Below are 25,646 nucleotides of genomic sequence, written 5' to 3'. Positions count from 1 at the left end.
TTTGCAACTATAAGCCTTGACAGGTTAGGTAACCAAAGGGCGCGGAAATGCTCTGTCTTTGAATGCACAATTGAGCTTAGTAGCATTACCTTAATATTGACATTACCTAGCTATTTAGCCACACATTGTTAAACATTTTCTGTCAGCACCATGACAACTTTGCAATAATAATAATAATGATAATAATAATATACAACCTATAATAAAAGGTAAACCCACTACAACGTAATTACTATTAGCCTACTCTTAAAGTTATGTTTAACACACAGCACACAAAAATCTAACAAAAATCAAAAATGAAATATTTATTACAGCATTTGTGACTGAACACCTTTTAAACATTACGTCACAGTCCTCATACAAGTATTTAATAATGTATTTTTGACAAAGCTTAAGGGAGACGGCATTTTATCATCTAGTGAGGAACACGTGCTGAAAAAGGAAGGAATTCATGGACATACAATATCAATGCCACAGCAGATCTGAAACTAGCAAAAACATTCTTTTTCAATTGAGGTAAACACATAGAATATCTAACATGAAACAATTAATAGACTGAACTCTGTACGAAGTTTGTTACAATATTCTCTTAGCTTTTCCCTAAAGCTTTGAGTTCATCATTTAAGTTCTTTTCTTCTACTTCTGTTTTGAAGTTTTAGGTTTTTGGGTGCATCTACCACCAATTGCTTCTCCCAGTGCCAAAGAATTCACCATTGTGTCAGTATTGTCCATATGGCAAGTATGTTGATCCAGAGGCAAAGAAGCAGAGTAGGATGCTGCTTTTCCACGATTAAGTTTCCTTCAATAGGCTCTGTCAATGAGAGTCCAGGATACTAAAAAAATCAAATAATAATCAAATGAAAATGTATAAAACCAACACAATCCAGTGCTTGGGCAATTCAAACTAAGAACTTTTTTGTATATACCTACAGGGTAACATTCATTCATGAACCAAAAAAAGAGGGGCATTAAACATGTTCAAACTGAATCTTCTGGAGAGATCAGGTGTCATTTAGCAGCCTTTTCCCATCATGCCCTGTTCTTTATGGGGGACAGGGCCTGTTTTGCCTGTCGCTGTGGTTGGGAGCAAGTGGGCGTCCGTTGTTGAGATGTTCCATCTTTTCTTTTTTCTGGTGCTGCTTCACCACCGAGACAGTTTCTCCTCCAGGAAGGAGCACACACAGTGTGAGAGAAAGGCTTAACCTTTTATTCTACAACTAGCTCAGGAAATTGAGTGATCAACAAAAAATGCAAACGTTTTAACTTAGTTGCTATACTTTTTATACTACAGTAGTTATAACTCTTGGAGTCTTTTTTTGTCTTTCTTTTTTCTCTCAATCTTCCAGAGTGATTCCGTTTTGAAAAAATGAGTTGAACGTGTCACCGGAGAGAGTGTGCACTGTGTGTGTGCGAATGCGTGTGTCTTAAGTGTGTGCCTGTGTCCGTGTGTGCGCACGTATGTGTCTGTCCTCAAAACATCTTCTGTTGATCTTTAACAAAAGCCCAAGACTTTACAAAGTGTTCTTGTCAGCTTGGTCCTCCATTTGGATGAAAGTAACAAAATTATAAAGTTTTAAAAAAAAAGAAGAAGAATCATCACAGCTCATCTGGAATTCTGTTTTCACTGTCTAATAATGGTCAAAACGGTTCTGCTTTTATTCAGAAAAATAGTCTGAAGATATCTTTGTTTTAGGGTTGTTGATGTTTGTTTTCTTCTCTTAGAAGCTACTGTTGTTGTTGATGTTGTGGTAGTAAAGTTTGCTTATACTATTGGGCATGGATGTCCAAGCCTTGTCCTCCAGCGCTGGGGTCAATGGGGGTCAGCAGGGGGGGGGGCTCTCTGCAGACATGGTGATTCCTGGGTGAGAGGGGGGTCCTCCGTGCATCAGCATGGCAGGGTGATGAGGGTGGTGGGGGCCGGGCAGGTAGGGATGGAGGGGGTGTCCATGTCGAAGCTGGGAGGGGTGAGGGGTCATCTGATGAGTAGGGTTGTAACTTGGTGGGGCCATGCTCATGCCCATAGGACCAGTCTGAGGTACGTACTCCCCTGGCATGCCTTGCAGACCTGAGAGAGAGAGAGAGGTTTAGAAACAAGCACTCACCATTTCTTAATACTGAATTCCATTAGCGTGACTTTGACAAAAAACAATACATTAATTTATACTTTGTGTAAAGTGAGCTCATCTTGCGGTGTAGAAATAAAGTTTAAAAAACATACTAGCTAGATTTAGGATTACACATATCCCAAAAGCTACTTCAGAGATTTGTATTCAAGGAGCTAAAAAAAGCATTTGTATCACTCTATTTTAGGTGATGGAGAGTCCTTCACAATGTCAATAGAATCATGGTCAGTTCGCAGGTTGGAAAGTGATCTCCAACCATCCAGACACTGTCGTTTTGGATTGCGTATGGAGAAGCTAGCAGCTGTATTGATGTTAGTAGCACTAATACTTTTACAGGCAGAACAGTCAATTCCCCCGCTGAATGTAGTGACAAATCGAATAAGAGGCATTTTCTCAGGGGGACGCGCTACTGGGAACATATTTGATTTAAAACCCCTTAAAGAAGTTATTAAATAATTTAGAGCTCAGTTAACTATCACAACATGCCAGTCTAAGAATAGCGTTCAAGGCTTTGCGTTTTCCCCTCCAATAAGAGGCACTTTTAAACAAAACAAAGTGCTGCTCTTGGAATAGAGGGAGTGTGGGTTTAGGAGTATAATGACGACAACTGCTAAAGCACAGAGACAGCAAGAGATGGAGGCACAGAGAGATAAAAGGAGGGAGAGAGAGATGTAGAGCGAAAGACAGAGGGAGGGAGGAGGAGGAGGAAAGAGGGAGGGAGGAAGGAATATGCTGATGCGATACCCCTTGGTATGGAGAGTAGGACCCTGTGTCGATGTGTGTGGAGACCCCAGCCTGTTGGCATTCCCTCACACTGTGCCTGGGTGGTGGAGACAGAACCTGCTCAGTGTTGCCTCTGTTTGGGTATTCAGGGGGGGTTTGTTGTCAACAGACCAGAGGGGAAGTAGTGGTGGTGGTGGTGGGGAGGGGACTGGGGCCTGGGAATGGAGTATAGGAACAGGCCTGGTCCAGAGGAGGGAACAGGCAGGGAAGCGCAGGCCTGGGTACTTCTGGAGCTGGAGCCAGTGGGTCCTGGACCAACCTGGCCTGCTTTGTAATGTGAACCCCTGGGGAATTAACCCTGCTGAGGAGAAGGGGTGGGGGAGGGGTAGCAGCAAGGTCACCAGGCATGCTCACTCTCCACATTCCTCCACCTTAATACACCGCAATTAAGAAATGACACAAGAGGGCCTGGTGAGGGGAGGGGGAGAAGGTGGGGAGGGAAGGGAGAGGAAAAAGGACAGCAGAGGCAGAGATTAATGACCAATCTCATTGGCTGAAAGGTGGGCAGCCATTTTCTAATACTCGCTACCCCTACTATCCACATCAGTTCATTGGAAATGCACATGTTTGTCAGAAGGCTCTCTTAAAACCTCACTATCGGGGTCATAAAATAAGTAAATCAATCTGGGCATGCTGGGTTGGGCTGGGCCGGACTGGGGTGTGAGGCGAGGGGTATGTGAGGGGTGCTCTCACCTCTATATAACCTGGAGTGGCTCCTGTTAAAAGGCCCAACAGATGTTTTTGACACTGTAAGCTGGTAATCTCCAGTCTTGTAAGCTGCAGTCATTCTGTTAAGTAGATCTGTGGGCCCCCTTTATTAACAGGAGTGGTTCAACCATCTGAAGACAATAATAGTGACCAGTCTCTCTCCCTCTCCCTCTCTCTCTCTCTCTCTCTCTCTCTCTCTCTCTCTCTACCTGTTCTGTTCTGTCCTGTTCTGGCAGAGCAGGCCTGCTCAATGGCTTGCGATAATTAAGTACCAAATATACCATATTGTGTGGCAGCTTAATCATATCAAGAGAGGATAATATTCCTCTGTATTAAGCTATTAATGTTATTGGTCATGAAGCATAAAATATGTTATGTAATTAAATAGTCCAAAAATGATATAGCCTATATTAAGAATTAGCCAAGCTGAGCAAATGTTGTCTCTATCTGCCTGTTTTAGGGAACATTGCTTCCTGAAGGGTTTTTATCCCTGATGCCATTAACAAAGACAGGAGAAAAGGAGATGAGAGAGGGAGGAAAAAACGAGGGGTGAAATGGGCTCTGTCGATAGAATTGGCTATGGTGACCCTATGGAAAATCCAGGCCCAATTTACATATAAAGGGTTCTTTTAATCAAGGTAAGTGTTATTATATTGTGCCTCATTGGGCAAAGGAGTTTGGGTGTTCAATAAAATCTCTTCTGCACCGCTGCCTTTGGGATGTGATATGTCTTGATTTCTCAAATGTCAGCGATGTGGTGCTAGCGGGAGGCAGAATGGCCAGGCTCAATCAGACGGCAGCCATTTAGAGTGTGTGTGAGTGTGAGCGAGAGCGAGAGATTCCTTCCTTTATAACACAGCCATTCTTTAATGTCTCTGGTCCTTTAAATGGATCTGTGTGTGTCTCATGTCGGGCCTAGTCAATGCCCCCTCGAGTAAAAAACATCCAAACCCCCCCTTCTCGCCACCCCCACCCCACAGTGAAGGATAGGCCATGTCACCCACGGCCCGTATATCTCACCCGGGGACCGTAATGTACTGCTGCGCGCCGTCTTTGCATATAAGATAATTTGGGCATCAATCGTTCCCCAGACAGATTTATGTCACTCGGAGGACAGTTTCACTTCTCCTTCTTTATTGCTTCACTGGAGCCTGCTTAATTTCTCCCCGCCAGACCCTGCCTCTGGAGATGTTATTTTTCCCTTAAATGTCCAACATTTGCATTGGCTGTCGGAGATGGGGAGAGCGATGGCCCTGTTGTGATAAATAAATGTGTGGCATCGGTACATGCCATGCTAGGCCAGGGTTGTTGTTGGGGGTGAATGTTTTCCTGTTGTCTTGGCTGGCGCCACAAGTCCCCCCCCCCCCCCCCCCCCTCCCAAGGACCGACAGGAGAAAGCCTCACGACATGGTGACTATTCCCAGTCCTTCCATTCATCCTTCAGTAGCTAGCTAACCCCCCTTGCTTACCCCCCTTTCTCCCCTTAAAGCACCATGCTACACCAATCACACTCACTGGTTGTCGTGGGGGTTGCTGTGGGGGAGGTTGTTGTAAAATTAGGGTGCGGATGGGAGAGGGATTGTGGTGGAATAAGGGGGATTGTGGGTACAAACCACAAGCCCAGAGGTTTGAAAAATACATCCAAGGAAAAAAAGAGCCCAGTTGTACTTACTTCCCCCTTTTTCTTTGCGTTTTACTTTACAAGATGGAGGTTACATGTAGTGCCATTGCCCATCCATGCCCATATTCATCCCCATTCCACTCATAGGCCCTAGAAGAGGGGAAACACGCCAGAGAAAAGATCAGCAAAAGGTCAAAGGTCGAATCACAGATGGGTCAGAGCAGACAGACACCCTGGTAGAAGTAATGATTGGTTAAGTCTGAAGAGGAAACGGCAGAGAGAATGTAGGAAGGGAAGGGGCCGTAGTAAAGAGTCTAAAACCGTTAGATCCCCACAAGTCCCCACAAATCTCTACATTTGTTACAAAGTCAGATGGGTGAATAGAGAGACAAGCAAGGCAGGCAGCAGGCAAAGGGTGATACCCAGGGGAGTTGGAGGGTGGAGTTTACTAGGGTGCAGTGATATCATCAGTAGTGTTGTGACATTGGTTAGTTTTGGGTTGATGATGCTGTCATGTACAGTACAATAGTCAGTGCTGGGGTGATATTTCCATGGCTAGAGTTGTTGGTGGGTGTTCCTGGCAGTCTACAGTAGTCACAAAGTAAAATGGGTTGTATTGGTGACTGTACACATACACAGTCCAGTGACTGGTATACAGTATGCAGGATAGGAGGAGGAGGGCTTACCAGCTGGCCGGATCCCCATGTGCTGCTGGCCATCCAGCACGAAGCTGCCCATGGGCTGGCCCTCCGGACTGTATGCTGCTCCTTGACTCACTGAAGGATCAAGAAGAAAACCTGATTGTAGTCAAAACGTGGACACAAAGGAAGGGAAAGAAAGAGAAGACACACCACACAATCAGCTTATTGTCCCAGCTCTGGCCCAAACATACTGCAACACATTGTGTCCCCGATGACTGATGCATGGCATGCAAACACACACAGTATGAGTACACACATACACACACACACCAGAGACACACACACACCAGAGACACACACACATACACACACACACACACACACACTTTAACACTAGAGAACAGAAGAGATTAAGCATTGTTCTCTAACAGAGAAAAGAAAGCATGCAGTTTGACGAGATCAGGGCGTTCTGTCAAGACCATCACCAGCCATTCCCCAAGCAACAGGGATGTTATGGACAGGGACACAATATGGAACATCATTGGACAGGAACACAATATGGAACATCATTGGACAGGAACACAATATGGGACATTATTGGACAGGAACACAATATGGAACACCATTGGACAGGGACACAATATGGAACATCATTGGACAGGAACACAATATGGAACATCATTGGACAGGAACACAATATGGAACATCATTGGACAGGGACACAATATGGAACATCATTGGACAGGAACACAATATGGAACATCATTGGACAGGGACACAATATGGAACATCATTGGACAGGAACACAATATGGAACACCATTGGACAGGGACACAATATGGAACATCATTGGACAGGAACACAATATGGAACATCATTGGACAGGGACACAATATGGAACATCATTGGACAGGAACACAATATGGAGCATCATTGGACAGGAACACAATATGGAACATCATTGGACAGGAACACAATATGGAACATCATTGGACAGGAACACAATATGGGACATTATTGGACAGGAACACAATATGGAACATCATTGGACAGGAACACAATATGGGACATTATTGGACAGGAACACAATATGGAACATCATTGGACAGGAACACAATATGGAACATCATTGGACAGGAACACAATATGGAACATTATTGGACAGGAACACAATATGTGACACAATTTGCACAAATATCACTATTTATCCCCCTGCAACTGTCATTATTTATCCCTGCAAATTTAAATGACTTAAAATCTTCAAATTACAGAAGGTGAAAGAACTGATTATGATGATTATTTACAAATGAGATTCATATCATAATATTATTATAACATTATAATACTGTGTACAGTAGAAATCAAATTACACCATACTGTCCTATTATTAGACCTATTGAGTAAGAGTATTGTGTAGTCTAGCGAACAGCATATTCCCGGACTAAACAGCCTAATCCGGAGTAATCTGTAAACCCCGAAGATTAGGGGAAGCTGTAAATCATGCTGTTTTTGGAGAGATTGCTGATTGACACACCCTAAACACACGCCCTGCCCTCCCTTCTCTGTCTATCTCCTCTCTTTCAAATATTCCCAACAAACCGCAGTAATTGTACTGGGAGTCGGTGCGATTTGGAAAGGCACGTCTCATTTCAATAATTGCTTAACTTCATTTGCACAAATCTCCCCAATTTGCGGGGCTCTCTCTAGACTCGGAGCTAGCTAATCAACAAAGAGCTTTCCTCCTCAGAGACATATTACTTTCCGTTTTTTCATCGTAATGTCACAGTCGATGCGGCATAGGGTGGCTACATAAATTCCTGTACAGATTATTTGCTCAATTTCAGTGGCATGTTTATGACTCAATCTTTCAGTAGTGTTTGTCGTCTGACCATGGAAGATATGGAAAATCAATGCCTGATCAATTTACAATATGAACCCATCCTTAATCCTTTTCAAAGGAATGGATGTCTCTCCCTACGTAGGGCGGCCAGACAGGAATCAGAGATCAATGGATCATATAAAACTCATTCTCATCCGTTAGGTTGTTTTTCATGACCGGAATAAATTAAGCGCCCATAATTACTAAATTGAAATGATGAAGTTCAATACAATCGCATATATAGGACCCTTGATATTTCAGATCTGGACTAAGTGAATACAGAACAACAGCTAGAGGACTGACACTGGAGGGAATCGAGTGAATTAAAAAACACAAAGTAGATACCAATTGAAACCCTCCTCTCTTCTTTCCCCCTACCTATCCCCCCAAAAGCTGTGAAGGATAGAAGAAAAAAAAAGACAGAAAAAAATACACAACAGCCTTAAGAAAAAATATAAATGAAAATGCTCCAAGCCTTCCTGGAGCTTCTCTTGTGCCCAATTAGTAACTCACAGAAAGGGAACGTGTTGCTAAAGCACCTCTCAGGGTTAGATTGGGATATCGCCAATTACAGTTAATCACCTAACGACTCGTGTGTTTTATGTGTGTGTGTGTGTGTGTATGCGCGTGCGTGCGTGTGTGTGTGTGGTAATAGGGGGGTGGATTTGCAAGGAGTGGGTGTTTCTGGGAAGAGATATGTAGATATATAGTCATTTCGTTACCTGCTCGATTTGACTGGTCAATCATGGGCTGTACTATTCTTCTCCTGGCGTTAATGAACCTGGGAGCGAGGAGAGGAGAGAGAAACACACTTTAAATCACACAGCATTCACACGATACAAGTAGCAGTATTCTTTTTTTTTTTAAAAGGCAACCAAAACAACACAGTTTTGTATGACTTAGTAACATTATCCACTGGCTTATCACAACAGAGACACACAGTAACAAAAGGGCAATTGTGAGCAGACTTGGGAACCCGACAAGGTTTTCTTTTAATGCCCTTATGATCTATTCCCCTTGTTTAATAAAGCTTTTGATTACATTCGGTTGCTATGGAGACCGAGGAGCCATTCCACAGGCATTAAGTGTTGTGCTGTGGTGAGGCGGAGGTGCAACTGAGGAGCTAGACCACTCAGTATGTCACATCTCTCTCTCTCATACACACACACACGTACGCACTCACATAGACCCTATAAACATGTTATTCCTAGCGTGTTATTGCTCATTAGAAATTCAAAATAATGTGCAAGTTCGCAAGGGGCAACATACAATCCGTTCCTTTCATTTGTCCACCCTCTCTCTCTCTCTCTCTCTCTCTCTCTCTCTCACACACACACACACACACACACACACACACACACACACACACACACACACACACACACACACACACACACACACACACACACACACACACACACTCTCTCTCTGGCCCTTCATTGCAGGGGGTTGTGCTCCCCGTCCAGCTGTCTATAAATGAGGACCAGGCCTGGCCACTCGGTGCTTTCACAAGGTATTGTTATGTCACCAAGCCCATCAATTAGGCTGTGTGAAGTTTTATCACCGCCACAGCGGCGAATAAGTGCAGTTCCACAAAGCCTTCCCTGTGCAGTCCTCCCCGACTCTCCTCTCTGCTCCCGCCGCTTTCCACTGTAAAGACAGAGGGGTCATCTGGAGGTGACTGCCAGCCAGGGGCAACCTGGGACGCAGGGACCCAGGGCCGTGTCAAAGACAAGCTGCCTACACCGCCCCGGACCGGCTTTACCTTTACGGACTGAGCAACTGTCCCTCTCTTTCCATCTCCATCTAGTACATCTCTCTCTCTCTCTCTAAGAAGTCAGAGAGGAGTGAGATCGCTAGCACTACAGGTACCCACATGTGGTTGATATTAGAGAGATGTTTCAAATCATCGTGGGGTATTCCTGCATGGAGCCCTCTTGAGAAAAAAATAGGTTTCTGGGAACGTGGAGAGGGCAACGCTACAGGACTGGTCATTAGATGGAAAAAGGGAAGGTTCTGGAACCAATTTCAGTTCCTAATCCCCCGTGAACCCCTGATACCTGCCCTTACCGTCTCCTGTTAACGTAAACGGCTGTAATCTGCCCGCTCAAAGTGCCATAGTTAAATGGACAAAATGCATTGTTGGGAAAAGAGATGGAGCAGTGCTCATTTGTGAGGGTGCACCCAGAGTGCAAGTAGGGTATAGGGTGTAGGTAGGGTATAGGGTGCATCCAGAGTGCAGGTAGGGTATAGGGTGCAGGTAGGGTATAGGGTGCATCCAGAGTACAGGTAGGGTATAGGGGGCAGGTAGGGTATAGGGTGCATCCAGAGTACAGGTAGGGTATAGGGGGCAGGTAGGGTATAGGGTGCATCCAGAGTACAGGTAGGGTATAGGGTGCAGGTAGGGTATAGGGGGCACCCAGAGTGCAGGTAGGGTATAGGGGGCACCCAGACTACAGGTAGGGTATAGGGTGCATCCAAAGTACAGGTAGGGTATAGGGTGCACTCAGAGTACAGGTAGGGTATAAGTGCAGGTAGGGTATAGGGTGCACTCAGAGTAGAGGTAGGGTTTAGGGTGCACTCAGAGTAGAGGTAGGGTTCAGGGTGCACTCAGAGTACAGGTAGGGTTTAGGGTGCACTCAGAGTAGAGGTAGGATATAGGGGGCACCCAGAGTACAGGTAGGGTATAGGGTGCACCCAGAGTACAGGTAGGATATAGGGGGCACCCAGAGTACAGGTAGGGTTTAGGGTGCACCGCTGGCCCCAGAGAGAGGACAGGCAGACACACTAACATGTATATGGGAAAGGACAGGGTAAAGGGGCTGTAATTTGTGATCTATTGAAGGTGGTGGTTTTGTTTGGGCTATATCATAAATACTGTTTTAAACGGTTAAACTCTCACGCATTATGAGCAAGAGGGATATAAAAGAGCATCTTTGGCTGTCTATCGTTTATCGTCTACCTTCACTACGTCCCTATGCCTGCAGTGCTTAGGAGAGAGACAGGCTTCCAGCATCAAAACCAGCTGAGCAAGTAAACCCAGCAGAATGTCCCACCATCGTGCTCCCTCTCTGGGCAGGCTCACAGAGCAAGGCCTGACAGAAATATACACCCGGCTTTTTCTTTTTTCTCCCAAGACGGCACAAAGGATTGGAAATTAGAACCATGTGGATTCTTACCTATTCTGGGACATAACCATAAACACGTCAAATCAGGAATGTTCCTTGCCGGGGATAAATATTCCAATACCCGATCATTGATGGGAAGATTCCCCAGGAATAACAAAGTGCACACGAAACAGTGTGTTTGTGGTATTGATCTTATTCAACTCAACTGCTGCTCAGTATCTACTACTTAGGACATGTATTGTGTAAGTTTACCTGCAAATATTTTCATATCAGGGTTGGTTTGCTGTCCACACTCAAATGTTATGCTGTTCTGACATGGTCATTTGAGTAGGAAAAACAGCTCTTTACAGCAGCATACACAAACATATATGGATATTCAAATATTTTCCCTCAGGGTTGCTGCCGAGATTGACTCCCTTCTTGTCAACACTGTCCCCATTGGCGGCCACACACACACACACACACACACACACAACCCAACCACATGACAACAGGCTCTGTTTTTATTCTCTGAACAAGTTGCCACAGTAACGCAATTGGCGAGGTTGCGGGAGGGAGGGGGGTTGCTGACCAACCAAGACCCCCTCTATGACCCCAGAGCGCCTTTTATCAGTTTGAGTAAAGCCAATTGAGATTATCAGAGCCAGGCCTGATAACACTGTTTTCTCTTCTCACACATGGAGGGATGGATGGATGGCAGGCAGGCATGGATGGAGGGATGGATGGATGGGTGGATGGCAGGCAGGCAGGGATGAAGGGATGGATGAGTGGATGGGTGGCAGGCAGGGATGGAGGGATGGATGAGTGGATGGGTGGCAGGCAGGGATGGAGGGATGGATGAGTGGATGGCAGGCAGGCAGGGATGGATGGATGGATGAGTGGATGGCAGGCAGGCAGGGATGGATGGATGGCAGGCAGGGATGGATGAGTGGATGGCAGGCAGGGATGGATGGATGGATGAGTGGATGGCAGGCAGGCAGGGATGGATGGATGGCAGGCAGGGATGGAGGAATGGATGGGTGGATGGGTGGGTGGCAGGGATGGATGAGTGGATGGGTGGCAGGCAGGGATGGAGGGATGGATGGATGGCAGGCAGGCAGGGATGGAGGGATGGATGAGTGGATGGCAGGCAGGCAGGGATGGAGGGATGGATGAGTGGATGGCAGGCAGGCGGGGATGGATGGATGGATGGCAGGCAGGGATGGAGGGATGGATGGATGGCAGGCAGGGATGGAGGGATGGATGGATGGCAGGCAGGCAGGGATGGAGGGATGGATGGGTGGATGGCAGGCAGGCAGGGATGGAGGGATGGAGGGATGGATGGGTGGATGGCAGGCAGGCAGGCAGGGATGGAGGGATGGATGGGTGGATGGCAGGCAGGCAGGCAGGGATGGAGGGATGGATGGGTGGGTGGCAGGCAGGCAGGGATGGAGGGATGGATGGGTGGATGGGTGGGTGGCAGGCAGGCAGGGATGGATGGATGGATGGCAGGGATGGAGGGATGGATGGATGGATGGGTGGATGGCAGACAGGCAGGCAGGGATAGAGGGATGGATGGATGGATAGATGGCAGGCAGGCAGGGATGGAGGGATGGATGGATGGGTGGATGGCAGGCAGGGATGGAGGGATGGATGGATGGGTGGGTGGCAGGCAGGGATGGAGGGATGGATGGGTGGCAGGCAGGGATGGAGGGATGGATGGATGGGTGGCAGGCAGGCAGGCAGGGATGGATGGATGGGTGGGTGGGTGGCAGGCAGGGATGGAGGGATGGATGGATGTGTGGAGGTGGGAGGGACTACACTCCCAAACGTCCTGCTAACACACATACATCCACACATCAACACCACATCCACTGCCTCTACATGTTCGAGGGTTAACCAGACCAGTAGAGAGAGAGAGGCAGGTACACCAGGTACAGACAACCATGTTTTAGTATTTACCTCTGGTGGTTTCCCTTATTATGTCCTGACTCTGCTCAGTGTTACCTTACCACACACCCTAACAGAAAAACCACATCAACTTCACGTGGTCACATGTGAAGTGTTCCAAAAACACGTTTTCACGTGATCACATGATATTATGTGAAATTAATGTGATTACATTTAATGCAACATGTGATAACACGAAAACTACACGTGAAAACGTGATCACATGTGAAGTCTTTCACGTGAAATGATTTTCCACATGTTAAATCGTGTTTTGTCTGTAAGGGACACACACACACCGGCTTCAGCATGGGAACTCCATGTTGTCTTCAAACAAATAATTAAAGTAAGGTTACGGGGTCATGGGGAGGTCATTTCTATGGATACCCAACAGAATGTGTACATTACCCTGAGAGAGAGAGAGAGAGAGAGAGAGAGAGAGAGAGAGAAAGAGAGAGGCTGTGCAGGGCACCTTGCTTTACTAATCCACTCAGAGACACATAACGAGTAGAAAAAAAGGTTCCAATCACTTGTGATTCGCAAGGAAAATGCTTGTGTGTGTGTATGTGTACTTGTTCATGCCAATATCCAGCATGTGTGTGTGTGCACACCCGTGGATGTAGCCTACTGTACATGTGTGTATGTGCACACCCGTGGATGTAGCCTACTGTACGTGTGTGTGTGCACACCCGTGGATGTAGCCTACTGTACATGTGTGTGTGTGTGCACACCCGTGGATGTAGCCTACTGTACATGTGTGTGTGTGTGCACACCCGTGGATGTAGCCTACTGTACATGTGTGTGTGTGTGCACACCCGTGGATGTAGCCTACTGTACATGTGTGTGTGTGTGCACACCCGTGGATGTAGCCTCCTGTACATGAGTGTGTTTTCACATTCTGTACAGTGTAGTGATAATGGACCTCCACTCACAGATACACTCCTTCACCCAGCACGTCTCTATCCACCAGGAACATAGTGTGTCTATGTACAAATACTCTGTTTGCAACAAGGCCAAGAGGGTATCACTTTCAGTAGAAGTCCTATAGAGACTTGGATTTACTGCAGCTCTGAATTATATTTTATATGGGGGCCTTTGCAGCGTAACACAAAAACAGCAGAGTGATGGAGTCAAGACAGCAGGAGGTCACTTGAACCTGGCTCTCCACTGAGCTGGATCAACACACGATCCCCAGCCACTGATTTCAGCTCACTCAAACAGAGGGGTGCCACTGCAAAGCAACCGTTTAGGTGTTAAATACCCCGGCTAGCGCGTTAGCACACTATGCTACGCTATCGTCAGACCAGAGACGGCGCGCGTGTATGAGAGGTGGGAGATTCCAGTTCTATAACAATGACTGCTGTCCTGTGTGAGAGAGAGAGAGAGAGAGAGAGAGAGAGAGAGAGATTCACCTTCAGAAGACCTTAGCCTTGGTATTCTCTCTCTTCCTGTGTTGTCACATGCTGTTTCTTCACAGAGAAAGAAAAGTCTATCATAGAGATAGAGAAGAACAGAGTAATTTTGCATTTAAATCACAGCAAACCAGTCCTGCTGCTGAATATCAGGGTCTTGCCTCTCCTCTCCTGTTTTTTTTCTTCCCCTCCCTTCCTCCTCCTTTCAATCTGTCAGAAAGGCCTTGTTTCTGGTTAACTGACTCGCGGCCACACCTGGTAACTCGCTCCTGTTGTCAGCATTCCTTCCCTGAGAAAACCTCATGCCAAACCAACCAGCCATGGAGCGCAGCCAAGAGAGAGAGTGAGCGCGAGAGCAATAGAGCGAGAGACTCAACGGGCCAATCACAGGCAGATCTGAGGGAGCCCAGCCAATGAGGAGCGGAGCCACTTGTTTGACGAGTTGAGAGACACAGAGCAAGAGAGAGAGAGAGACATACCAAACATGGCCCTCCAAGAAACCAGGGCCATGGCTCCAAATTGAGCCCCTCCGGAGCTAAGAGAGGAGGGGTCCTTCAAATGATCGCAACACGGAAATAGTTGACAGTTTACTGCTTCCATAGCTGACCTGAACATGGCCGTTTGGAGTACCCATGCCAGAGTTAGAGTTAGGGGAGGTAGGGTCGGAGCGAGTTTCCGTTTGCCAGTCAAATTCTGGGCCTATGAATTTAGATTAGACGCGACGCAATCTGAATTGGAACAAGATTAGACTCAATCCCTGGATCATTGTTTGCCAACATCGCTGTCCTCTGGTTTCTATTAGAACTCATTGCATCCATACTTCCGCTTTCAGGCAGATAAACATTCTGAACTCTGAGTGAGTGGTTGAGTCACTCTTAGCTGGAATGAAAAAATGGAATACAGCTGATGCACTTTGACCTGTTTAATAGAAAGCAAACAGGTCCCAATTATCAGGCAGTCTGCAGGGCAGCCCAGGGTCCACTGAGCTGATACAAGGCTGATAGTCTACTGTGATGTAAATACAGATGGAATCTGTCCACCTGGGCGTCCTAGACACACAGTAACTGTTTAAGCCAGCCACCGGATTGTAAGCACCTATCTACGGATTTATCATAAACTATCAGAAATAATCTTTTCAAAAGCTACTCCACGAGCCGAGGAGGTGGGGAGGAGGAGGAGAAGCGGGGGAAGAGGAGGAGGAGCAATGAAACTTCCTCCAGCTATTCCTATTGGAGAGTCCCTTTCCTCTCTTCTTTCCTTCTTTAAGTTAAAACAGGAGTCAAGAGACATAAGCCGTGCAGCATTACCTCACTGCCGTGTTTGATTTAGTGCAGATGTGAAACGGAGCGAAGCTGGGAATTGCTTTTTTTGGGACGTCGGCGAGGCTGCAAAGGCCCACGTTTAGGGCAGCCACTGTGTTTACATAGTTTCTCTCTCTCTCGCTCTGTCTCTCCCGCCTGTCTCTCAAAATGGAATAGCTTCACCTTTAATTCTCCATACACTTCCACTGACCTGTTTTTTCACATTTTCTATAGCTTTTCTCTCATTTACTTTTGTAACATTCCTCTCTCTTCAAAATATGAGCAGCATTAGCATTTCTCAGCCATTTGTCTCTCTCTCCAACCCGCTAGGAGCCATTAAGAGTGGAGTGGTAAATCAGACAAAGAATTATATATTTGTTTTGCAAACTGACACGATTTAACGAGCAGCTAATTAAAATAAATCAATAGCACTGCGGCACGCTCACTCTCTCTCCTTCGCTCTGTCTCTCTCTGTCTCTCTCTGTCTCCCTCTGTCTCTCTCTGTCTCTCTCTGTCTCTCTCTGTCTCTCTCTCTGTCTCTCTCTCTCTGTCTCTCTCTGTCTCTGTCTCTCTCTCTCTCTGTCTCCCTCTGTCTCTCTGTCTCTCTCTCTGTCTCTCTCTCTGTCTCTCTCTCTCTGTCTCCCTGTCTCTCTCTCTGTCTCTCTCTCTCTGTCTCTCTCTGTCTCTCTCTCTGTCTCTCTCTCTCTGTCTCCCTCTGTCTCTCTCTCTGTCTGTCTCTCTCTCTGTCTCTCTCTCTCTCTCTGTGTCTCCCTCTGTCTCTCTCTCTGTCTCCCTCTGTCTCTCTCTGTCTTCCTCTGTCTCTCTCTCTGTCGCTCTCTGTCTCCCTCTGTCTCTCTCTGTCTCTCTCTCTGTCCCTCTGTCTCTCTCTCTCTGTCTCTCTCTCTCTCTCTCTCTCTGGGGTGCAGAAGTGGGGTGATTCACTGTTGGCTTTACCTCTGATATAACTCCCAATCAGGTATTTCCATCTGTATTATCTTATCCAAATCATAACCAATCAGATGATCTATATCAGGCTTATGGGTGAGGGACCTCTCTATCAAATACATCTGCAATGGGGTGAAGTCATAAAAAATGGGACAGTGAGACAAATATTTCCTGTGCTCTCCACCAATACCTCGTCACAACTCAACATTCCCCCAAACCAAGCAAGTTTAGGGATGTCACCCCTGGGCCATTCCCCCTGTGGGGTAAGGCTGGTGTTCCTAGGGGGTGCTGAGGGCTGACCCCTGTGTGGCGGGGCCGGCCAGACCCCAGCTGCTGACTGTCTGTCAAAAGCACCGCCAGTGGCCAGTGGGCGGGCCCACAGGGCCAGGAAGCCCACGATCGTCGCTATTTGGATCTGGCTAGCAGCTGCTGTTCCTGACACAGCCACGACTTTGTTCCTCCGTTCCTCCTCTCTTCTCCCTACTCTGTCTGTTTCGGGGCACAGAACAAAACCCATCCTAAACCACTGGAAAACCAGAGAAATATTTAAAAGAAACGAGGGGGGGGGGGGGGAATGAAGAAACATCAACAAGCTCTGACAACTGCACCGGGGTTTTTTCTTGGCCCCAGCAGGGCTCTCAGGCATCTCCTATTGACGCTTCGCCCTCCTTTCTTTTTTAAGAGATATGATAGTTATTGTTCAAATGCGGCCAAGCCTGCCCCGGGCGTCAACACACCTGTATGAAAGAGGCCTTATTGTAGCAACCTGGCAACGCTGCAAACCTGCACCTTGCTCTACCAGTTTTTAGGCTGTTAAGGAGGGGGAAGAGTGCATGCCACCGTGTCTCTTTCTCTCTCTTTTGCTCTTCTCTCAGAAGGCACCCTAATATTTTCCCTCATTAATTCCCCTTTCTTCTCCAGGCAGTCACCTTGGAATGTTTTTACTGGTGCTATTATTTTAGATTATCACCGGCACAGGAGAGATTAGGGAGAGGAGTTGATCTACATCCTCTTGTTAGCCCTCAGTCTCTTTCTCTCTCTATTTCTTTCCCCCCAAAGACAACATCTTAATAAGGTGCATAGGTGCACTAAAGGTGTTCCTATCCCTGTCTGGGTAAACCGAGGCTCAGGGGGAACAACAGCTGTGTTTTCCCTTGTTTGAAGTGCAGTTGAAAACATCCAGCTCATGTCAATATTAGCCTCTGTCAAGTCTTTCTAGCGTGGGCGGCATGACAGAGGTCTTCAGCGCTGGAAGGTAACTCTTCTCAAAAGCCAGCCTCTCACCTTTAGGGTTGGCCAGGGCTCTCCGCTTTCATGCAGGGCCAGCACAGGCACACGCTGGCAATATAAATACACACACACAGACACACACTGCCTCTAACACACATGAAAAGAACACATCCGAACAGAGAGATAAGTATACATATACTGCAGAAGGAGATGGTTAGACTTCTTTTGCTAGATGTCTCTCAGTGTGTGTGCACCTCCCCCTCCCCCGCCTCCTTTTTCCTAAAGAGCCCCTGTGTAGGTCGGAGCCCTCAAAGCACCTGGGGCCAGTCAACTGGCCTCTGTCATTCAATTCCAGACCAGCGACCAGGGGAAGACTCCACAAAACGTCTCAATTATCTGCCTTTTATTGAGTCCACAGAGAGATAGAGAGAGAGAGTCCTGCACTATCATTACTATGGCACACACACACACACACACACACACACACACACACACACACACACACACACACACACACACACACACACACACACACACACACACACACACACACACACACACACACACACACACACACATTAGGCCCAGCCTCCTAAAATAAGTAGGTGTTCGTGAGGTCGCCCAGCTCCTATTCTTTATGCAGCCGCCCCTGCTTTTCCCCACAATTCCCGGCGTGCTGGGACCCTTTGTTTGTCTCTGTAGGGAGTTCAGGTATAATCGCTGTTTTCCACGCTAACCGCCCTCACCTCTAATCGCAGGGCGCTATCGCACAAATATGGGCCTTTTTCCCCTCTCTCTCATTCTTCCACTCTTCTCTCCTCCCTTTCATTCTGTCCCTTTCTCTTTTTTCTTTCTCTCTCTTCTCAGTAATTGAGAGAAAAAGATTCCGCAACCCCCCCCCCCCCATTGTCAGATTTCAAATGGGCGGCTTTTTGAATTACCAGGGGAAACTGATAATGACATGATGGATGCATGAGATTTCAAACAAAATTGAGTGTCAATTGACCGCATCGTCTAGGCAACACAAGTGTCTGCGGCACACCAGCCAGGCAGGAAATAAGGCCAATCTATTTCCTTTGCTTCATTCAGATGTAGGATCTTAGTTGGAGCCGGTTTGCTACAACAGGAAAATAATCCTGCAGCAACAGGAAATGTGAATTATGTGGATTATAATTAATGGACATTTTTTTGTAGGGGTTGATACATTTTTCGTGAGGGAAAATCAAGTCTGACATTTTAAAGTGGAAATTACTAACTTTAGAAATCCTTTTAAACCACGGATACACTAAAAGTTGCAAATTCTCAGCAACAAAATAGTGATCAAATTAAGATCCTACATCTGAATCAATCGTCTATTCTCCCTCCCTGGGTTATGACACTATAATGGGCTCTCAGCTCAGGTTGCTTCTAGAAGGGGGGACCTGCAAAGAGGGGCTTCAACCCTGTGTGTTGCTCCTTATGCAACACACACACACACACACATGCACAAACACGAAAGCGTGCACACATACTCTGATTCTCAAATGCACGTGGAACAGACAGAAAACTGAGCCAGTGGTAGGGTAGAAAGGTGCCCCCTTTTAATTGTATTATTTTTCTCACACTCCCTTGCTAGTAACCACGAATTTAGGGCAGTGAAAATGCACAGCAGTTTGAGCAATTAAGGAGTGACATCTAAACCTGTCTGGGGGACTGTCTGAGTTCCCTAATTCCAGAAACTTTCGCTTCTACTCTTCTGCTCTCACGCTCTTAAAGAAGGATTGGCAGGGATGAGAAATGTGTGTGTGTGTGTGTATGTGTGTGTGTGTGTGTGTGTGTGTGTGTGTGTGTGTGTGTGTGTGTGTGTGTGTGTGTGTGTGTGTGTGTGTGTGTGTTAGGAAACACTCTCCCACGGGTGGCCCACTGGGATGTCATCATCTCCTCATCATTGTGTCTGTGGTGTGTGGTAGAGAGTGTGTGTGAGACCGACATAGAGAGAATGAGTCTGTGTGTAGTATTTTGTGTTAGTGGCCTTGAGAGCCATCAGTCAAATACTTCTGGCTCTCCTCTGACTTCTCTCTTAAATAATTAATTGGCCCCTCAATCACTAGAAACACACAGATGGACACTCTGAGAAACCACAGTTTAGGGGTAAAAAGTCAGACATCAGTCTAGTAATATAAATAGATTTGTTTGCAGCAGCATTGACACTGTAGAGCAGTCAGACGTGTCCAGCGACTGCCAAATATCTCCTCTTCATGGCTTAAGGCTCAGATAAGCTACTGTCCGTGGATACATCTCATTGTGTCTCCATATGTGACCAGGCCATGAGTTTACAACCTTACAGCCACTTAAGTCCCATTTCTACTGGCACTTAAATTCTCAAATTGGAGCTGGGTCGAGGGAAACCCGGTCCAGTGCAGCCCAGTTTCACAACTTGTGCTAGCTCCATTAGAATTCGTGCTGGTGACGCCGTTACTACACTGCTGGATGCTGACACCACGTTTAGCTAGCTCGTCTGGGCTTGCTGCTGTTAGCTAGCACACGGACAAGCAGTACTGCAGTAGTCAGACATGACACAAATGACCACCATAGCTGGTCCATAAGAACAGTCAGCCCTCAAATGCTAGCTACCTAACATTAGCTAGCAAATCAGAGTTGAAACAAGCTACCTAGCTAGCGTGAGCTAGTAGGAGTTTTAGCTGGCCAGGTCGTATTGAAAGATAGCTAGCTAGCTACATCATATCAAACCTGTTGTCTGGTTTGCTTGGTTAGCTTGCTAAATACATGGCTCTGAGTCTGGTTGGCACTGGCAGGAGTACAGGGTAATGTTAGTTACAGCATGGTGAGGGTGAATGAATCACATATTGGCTACCTAGCAACATGACATCATTTCTCATTTCTGGAGTCAGTGGATACGCAATTCCAGCCAGCCCACCAAGGCCAGCCCAACCCAGGTTGACAATGGACAAAGTGCCAATGGAAATGGGGCTTTAGTTCTCAATTCAATCAAACTTTGTAGTAGAATCACATATAAACCTATTTTGGTTTCTGTCAGTGACCGATCAATGGCCTCTTTATTCCTGATATTATTTATAGCACCTCGCTATAGCACCTGAATGAAATCATGAATACAGTAAGATTAAGAGATAGATGGAGCAGGCGTTCTGCTGACATTGCAGATGAGCATGTAGAACAGAGATGAAATGATAGACAGAGAAAGAGAGAGGAAAGAGAGAGAGATTCAGGCGGAGAGAGTGAGCACTGGCCCCAGAGGACCAGCCAACCTGACAGAAAATATTTGATATAATTAGTTTATCTGCTGGTTGGGGTAGATGGCTGCAATTGTGGTTGCAGTATGTGGAAGGGAGAGTTATCCATAGGCTTACAGTGGTGTGTTGGAGGGAGTTATGGGACTGGTCGGGGCAGTGTGTGTGTGTGTGTGTGTGTGTGTGTGTGTGTGTGTGTGTGTGTGTGTGTGTGTGTGTGTGTGTGTGTGTGTGTGTGTGTGTGTGTGTGTGTGTGTGCGCGTGCGTGCGTGTGTGTGTGGAGGGTTAAGGTGACCAGGTGTGACAGAGTGGCCCTGGGGCCGTTGTGTTAGGGAGCCAGAGCGGACAGGAGACATACAGAAGCTCCTTCTTTACCTGATCCATCTAAATCCAGTGAACCTCAGACAGGTATTCTCTATCTGTCCAGGCCTGCTCTCGCTCTCTCTCTCTCTACCCCTCTCTCTCTACCTCTCTCTCTCTGTTAGTCTTTCTCTTTCTCCTGGAATGGTGTCTCTTCCATAATGCTGTATCTACCTACCCCACCTATCATTCTTTCAATCTTCCTACCTCCCTCCCCCTTCCCCCCTATCCCTTTCCTAACACCATTGTAACCACATCCACAACAACCTTAATATATTATTTTGACCTGTTTTGTGTGTGTTCTTTTTGAAGTAGTTCTATATGGCTGGGTGCCCTATGGCTGCGAGACGAGGCCCATGCCAATAACCCCATCATGGAGGACCCTATAAATCAATACAGGCCTTTGTTTGATTCAGCAAGCTTTGCCAGGGTTCAGCTTGTTATGGATGAGGTATCAATAGAATAAGTGTGAAGCGCTGCACAGCGTGGGAGGAGAGTCCCCTAGGCTCCCAGTGCAAAGCAAGGCTAGAACAATCCACTTTTAATTGGAACGTGGCCTGAAAAGCTGGTAATTTGCAATTTGGGAGAGAGGTGAGAAATAAACGATGCAGCCCTCCCTTTCACCTCATTCCCCCCCCCCCCCCCCCCCCCCCCCCACACACACACACACACACACTCCTCGATGAAGTTATCAGAGGAAGCTGGAGGTATTAAGTCAGAACTATTATGCACAGCCAAGCTTAGTGAGAGAGAGTTAGGCTCACAATGAGGCCCCTATCAGTATAATCTGGGATTTCCCCCCAGCCTTATGAATATTTATCTCCCCCATTATCACCAATGATGTTTCAATTGCACCTTGCACTGAGCATGTGCAGGATGGGATGCCACCTCTCCTGTTTACAGTGACTGCTGAGAGAGAGAGAGAGAGAGAGAGAGAGAGAGAGAAAAGGAGCAGACATTGTTGTCCCTAGCCCCCAGACATCACTAGATGCTTTATTTTAGCCATTACTTGGAAGGGGGACATCCACATCAGTGTAATCTATGTTCATTAGTAAGGTCTGGTGAGTCTGATGAGGAGGAACAAAGCTGTAGCTCTAATACATTTAGTCCCTTTGCAATACTGCGTGCATGACATCGATGATTCTGGTCCCAGTGTATCAATTCCAATGCCTGTTCTATTGGTGCTTGACATTGGCAGCAAATGGTGGACTTTAGTGCTACATAACAGGCCAATATCCCTGGCCCTTCCAGCTGCAGTCTCTGAAAGCCCATGGAGAAACCATTCGCCCCAATGAGCTCTAAAGGCAAGTGGAAGCTCATAAATAGAGACTTGACTGTATAGACTTTGCATTTTATCTTTAAGCAGTTTCTGCTTTTATGGGCCAGGGACCTCTCCAAACAGGGAGGGAGAGAGGGGGGTGGAGAGAGATAGAGAGAGGTGAAGAGGATGGAAAGATATAAAGAAAGGGAAGAGAGAAGAAAAAGGAGAATAAGAATGAGGAAGAGAGAGAAAGAGAAAGAGAGCAGAGTCACAAATCTTGCTGCTATTCTAGTATGTGACATCTTCGCTCGTTTGCGGCTGCTCATTAACAAACAACACTGCTGTGAAATTGGTTTAATGACAAAGTAATAAAATTGCTATTCTGCTCACAGATGGCCCCAGGCACTGAGAGATTCTGCCAGGCTTACACTGGTTGCCCGGGCGCATTCAGCTGCTTATTCATGAAAACGGCATCCTTCACTTTTTCTCTTTCTTTCTCTCTCCACTCTATTTTTTTAAAACTCTACCTGCAAATGAAATAAATTAACCTACTTTCCCCCTTGTATTTTCCTTGAATTCTCTCTCTCCCACTCCTTTACTCTCTATGTGTATGAGCCTTTCTCTCCAGCCCTGGTGCTTGCTCTTTCCAGCTCTTACCCCAAACAGAAATTACCATCTTAAAATGAAAAGGAGGCTTGCCCACGCAAATGCAGCTCGACTTCATTTCAAACGCAGAGCCCTTGTTATTAAACGACCCACCAATAAAACCAAGCCATTGTAGAATAAAAGAGCCAAAATTAGATGTACAATGACTCTCTCTCTCTCTCTCTCTCTCTCTCTCGCTCTCGCTCTCTCTCTCTCTCCCCCTCTCTTTCTCCCCCCCTCTCTCTCTCCCTCCCTCGCCCTGTCTCTCTCTCCCTCCCTTCCTCCCTCTCTCGCCCTCCCTCCCTCTCTCTCTCTCTCTCTCCCTCCCTCGCCCTCTCTCCCCCCCCTCCTCCCTCTCTCGTCCTCCCTCCCTCTCACGCCCTCCCTCCCTCTCTCTCGTGCCCTCTCTCTCTCTCTCGCTCTCTCACTCTCTCTCTCACCCTCTCTCTCTCGCCCTCTCTCTCGCTCGCCCTCTCTCTCTCTCGCCCTCTCTCTCTCTCGCCCTCTCTCTCTCTCTTGCCCTCTCTCTTGCTCGCCCTCTCTCTCTCGCCCTCTCTCTTACCCTCTCTCTCTCTCTCGCCCTCTCTCTAGTCCTCTCTCTCTCACGCCCTCTCTCTCTCTCTTTCCCCCTCTCTCTCTCTCTCTCACCCTCCCTCCTGCCTTGTCTGGCTTCTTGTAGCATGTTGACCCCAACTCTGGAAAGGCTTGACTTGGTTACGGGAAAACAACTAAAAAAGGTCTTCACTTTCTATGATCATCTGAGTGTGCCAGCTTTTCTTAAGGAGCCAACTGTTTTTCAGAACTCCCCTCTCACACGGAGGTGGGTACCTCTCTCGCCCCATGACCATGGCGTGGTGGGCGCACTGTGCCAGCCTATGACCCAATGTGGCCCTTCATGCCCAGACAGGTGGACAGGGTCTTGTTAATCTCAGCCAACCATCATGGCTGGCACTGCCACCCATATCTCAGTGTGAGAACCAGTAAATGGATGTATGTGTGTGTGTGTGTGTGACTGAGCTAGACATTAGTCTCTCATCCAGTCACACTTATAGCAAAACGATGAACCAAATAAAACTGCAGCCCAACACAGAGGGATTCTGTTCTGGCAATAATCAAACATATGTTTTTCTCCTCCAAACATGGAAAATGGTTTAACTAAAGTGGGATTAATATTACAGCCAGATCAAATTGTCCTGGAGGGAGGGGGCTGTTGGTGGTGGTGGTGGGGGGGGGGGGGGGGGGGGGGGGTGTTGGTGGAGTGAGGCACTTGGGATGTGACAACAGAGTCAATTCTGCTAATTAACTGCCAATTAGTGGTCCCTAAATGAGAGGGATCATGGTGCCCGTGTTGGCAGCGCCCGGCAAGCACACACACATACACATGCGCGCACACGCACACAAGAAATCACACACACACACACACACACACACACACACACACACACACACACACACACACACACACACACACACACACACACACACACACACACACACACACACACACACACACACACACAGTGGCAAGAAAAAGTGTGTGAACCCTTTGGAATTACCTGGATCAAATTTGATCTGATCTTCATCTAAGTCGCAACAATAGACAAACATAGTGTGCTTAAACTAATAACACACAAATTATTGTATTTTCTTGTCTATATTGAATACATCATTTAAACATTCACAGTGTAGGTTGGAAACAGTATGTGAACCCCTAGGCTAATGACTTCTCCAAAAGCTAATTGGAGTCAGGAGTCAGCTAACCTGGAGTCCAATCAATGAGCCGAGATTGGAGATGTTGGTTAGAACTGCCTTGCCCTATAAAAAACACACGCAAAATGTGATGTGAACCATGCCTTGAATAAAAGAGATCTCAGAAGACCTAAGATTAAGAATGGTTGACTTGCATAAAGCTGGAAAGGGTTACAAAAGTATCTCTAAAAGCCTTGATGTTCATCAGTCCACGATAAGACAAATTGTCTATAAATGGAGAAAGTTCAGCACTGTTGCTACTCTCCCTAGAAGTGGCCGTCCTGCAAAGATGACTGCAACAGCACAGCGCAGAATGGTCAATGAGGTTAAGAAGAATCCTAGAGTGTCAGCTGAAGACTTACAGAAATCTCTGGAACATGCTAACATCTTTGTTGACGAGTCTACGATACGCAAAACACTGAACAAGAATGGTGTTCATGGGAGGACACCACGGGAAGAAGCCACTGCAGTCCAAAGAAAACATTGCTGCACGTCTGACGTTTGCAAAAGTGCACCTGGATGTTCCACAGCACTACTGGCAAAATATTCTGTAGACAGATGAAACTACAGTTGAGTTGTTAGGAAGGAACACACATCACTATGTGTGGAGAAAAAAAGGCACAGCACACCAACACCAAAACCTCATCCCAACCACCAAAATATAGTGGCGGAGCATCATAGTTTGG

At 46.8% G+C, this 25,646-nt stretch overlaps 1 protein-coding gene across 1 annotated transcript in view; it reads right to left on the bottom strand.

Annotated features, from left to right (window-relative positions):
* Positions 1 to 290: 290 nt before the first annotated feature.
* LOC110497754 (homeobox protein Meis2) overlaps positions 291 to 25,646 on the bottom strand; it is a 107,858-nt gene continuing 82,502 nt past the window's right edge. The window contains 4 exon segments of the mRNA XM_036954718.2: positions 291 to 1,833; positions 1,836 to 2,065; positions 5,922 to 6,032; positions 8,478 to 8,536. Of these exon segments, the coding sequence (XP_036810613.2) occupies positions 1,768 to 1,833; positions 1,836 to 2,065; positions 5,922 to 6,032; positions 8,478 to 8,536 (466 nt within the window). The 3' untranslated portion in view covers positions 291 to 1,767.

This window comes from Oncorhynchus mykiss, chromosome 19, assembly GCF_057628025.1.
Source record: "Oncorhynchus mykiss isolate SJ-2025 chromosome 19, ASM5762802v1, whole genome shotgun sequence".
Lineage (NCBI taxonomy): Eukaryota > Metazoa > Chordata > Actinopteri > Salmoniformes > Salmonidae > Oncorhynchus > Oncorhynchus mykiss.
Note: the sequence above shows the minus strand (reverse complement) of the source record. Positions and strands in the feature narration are given on the sequence as shown.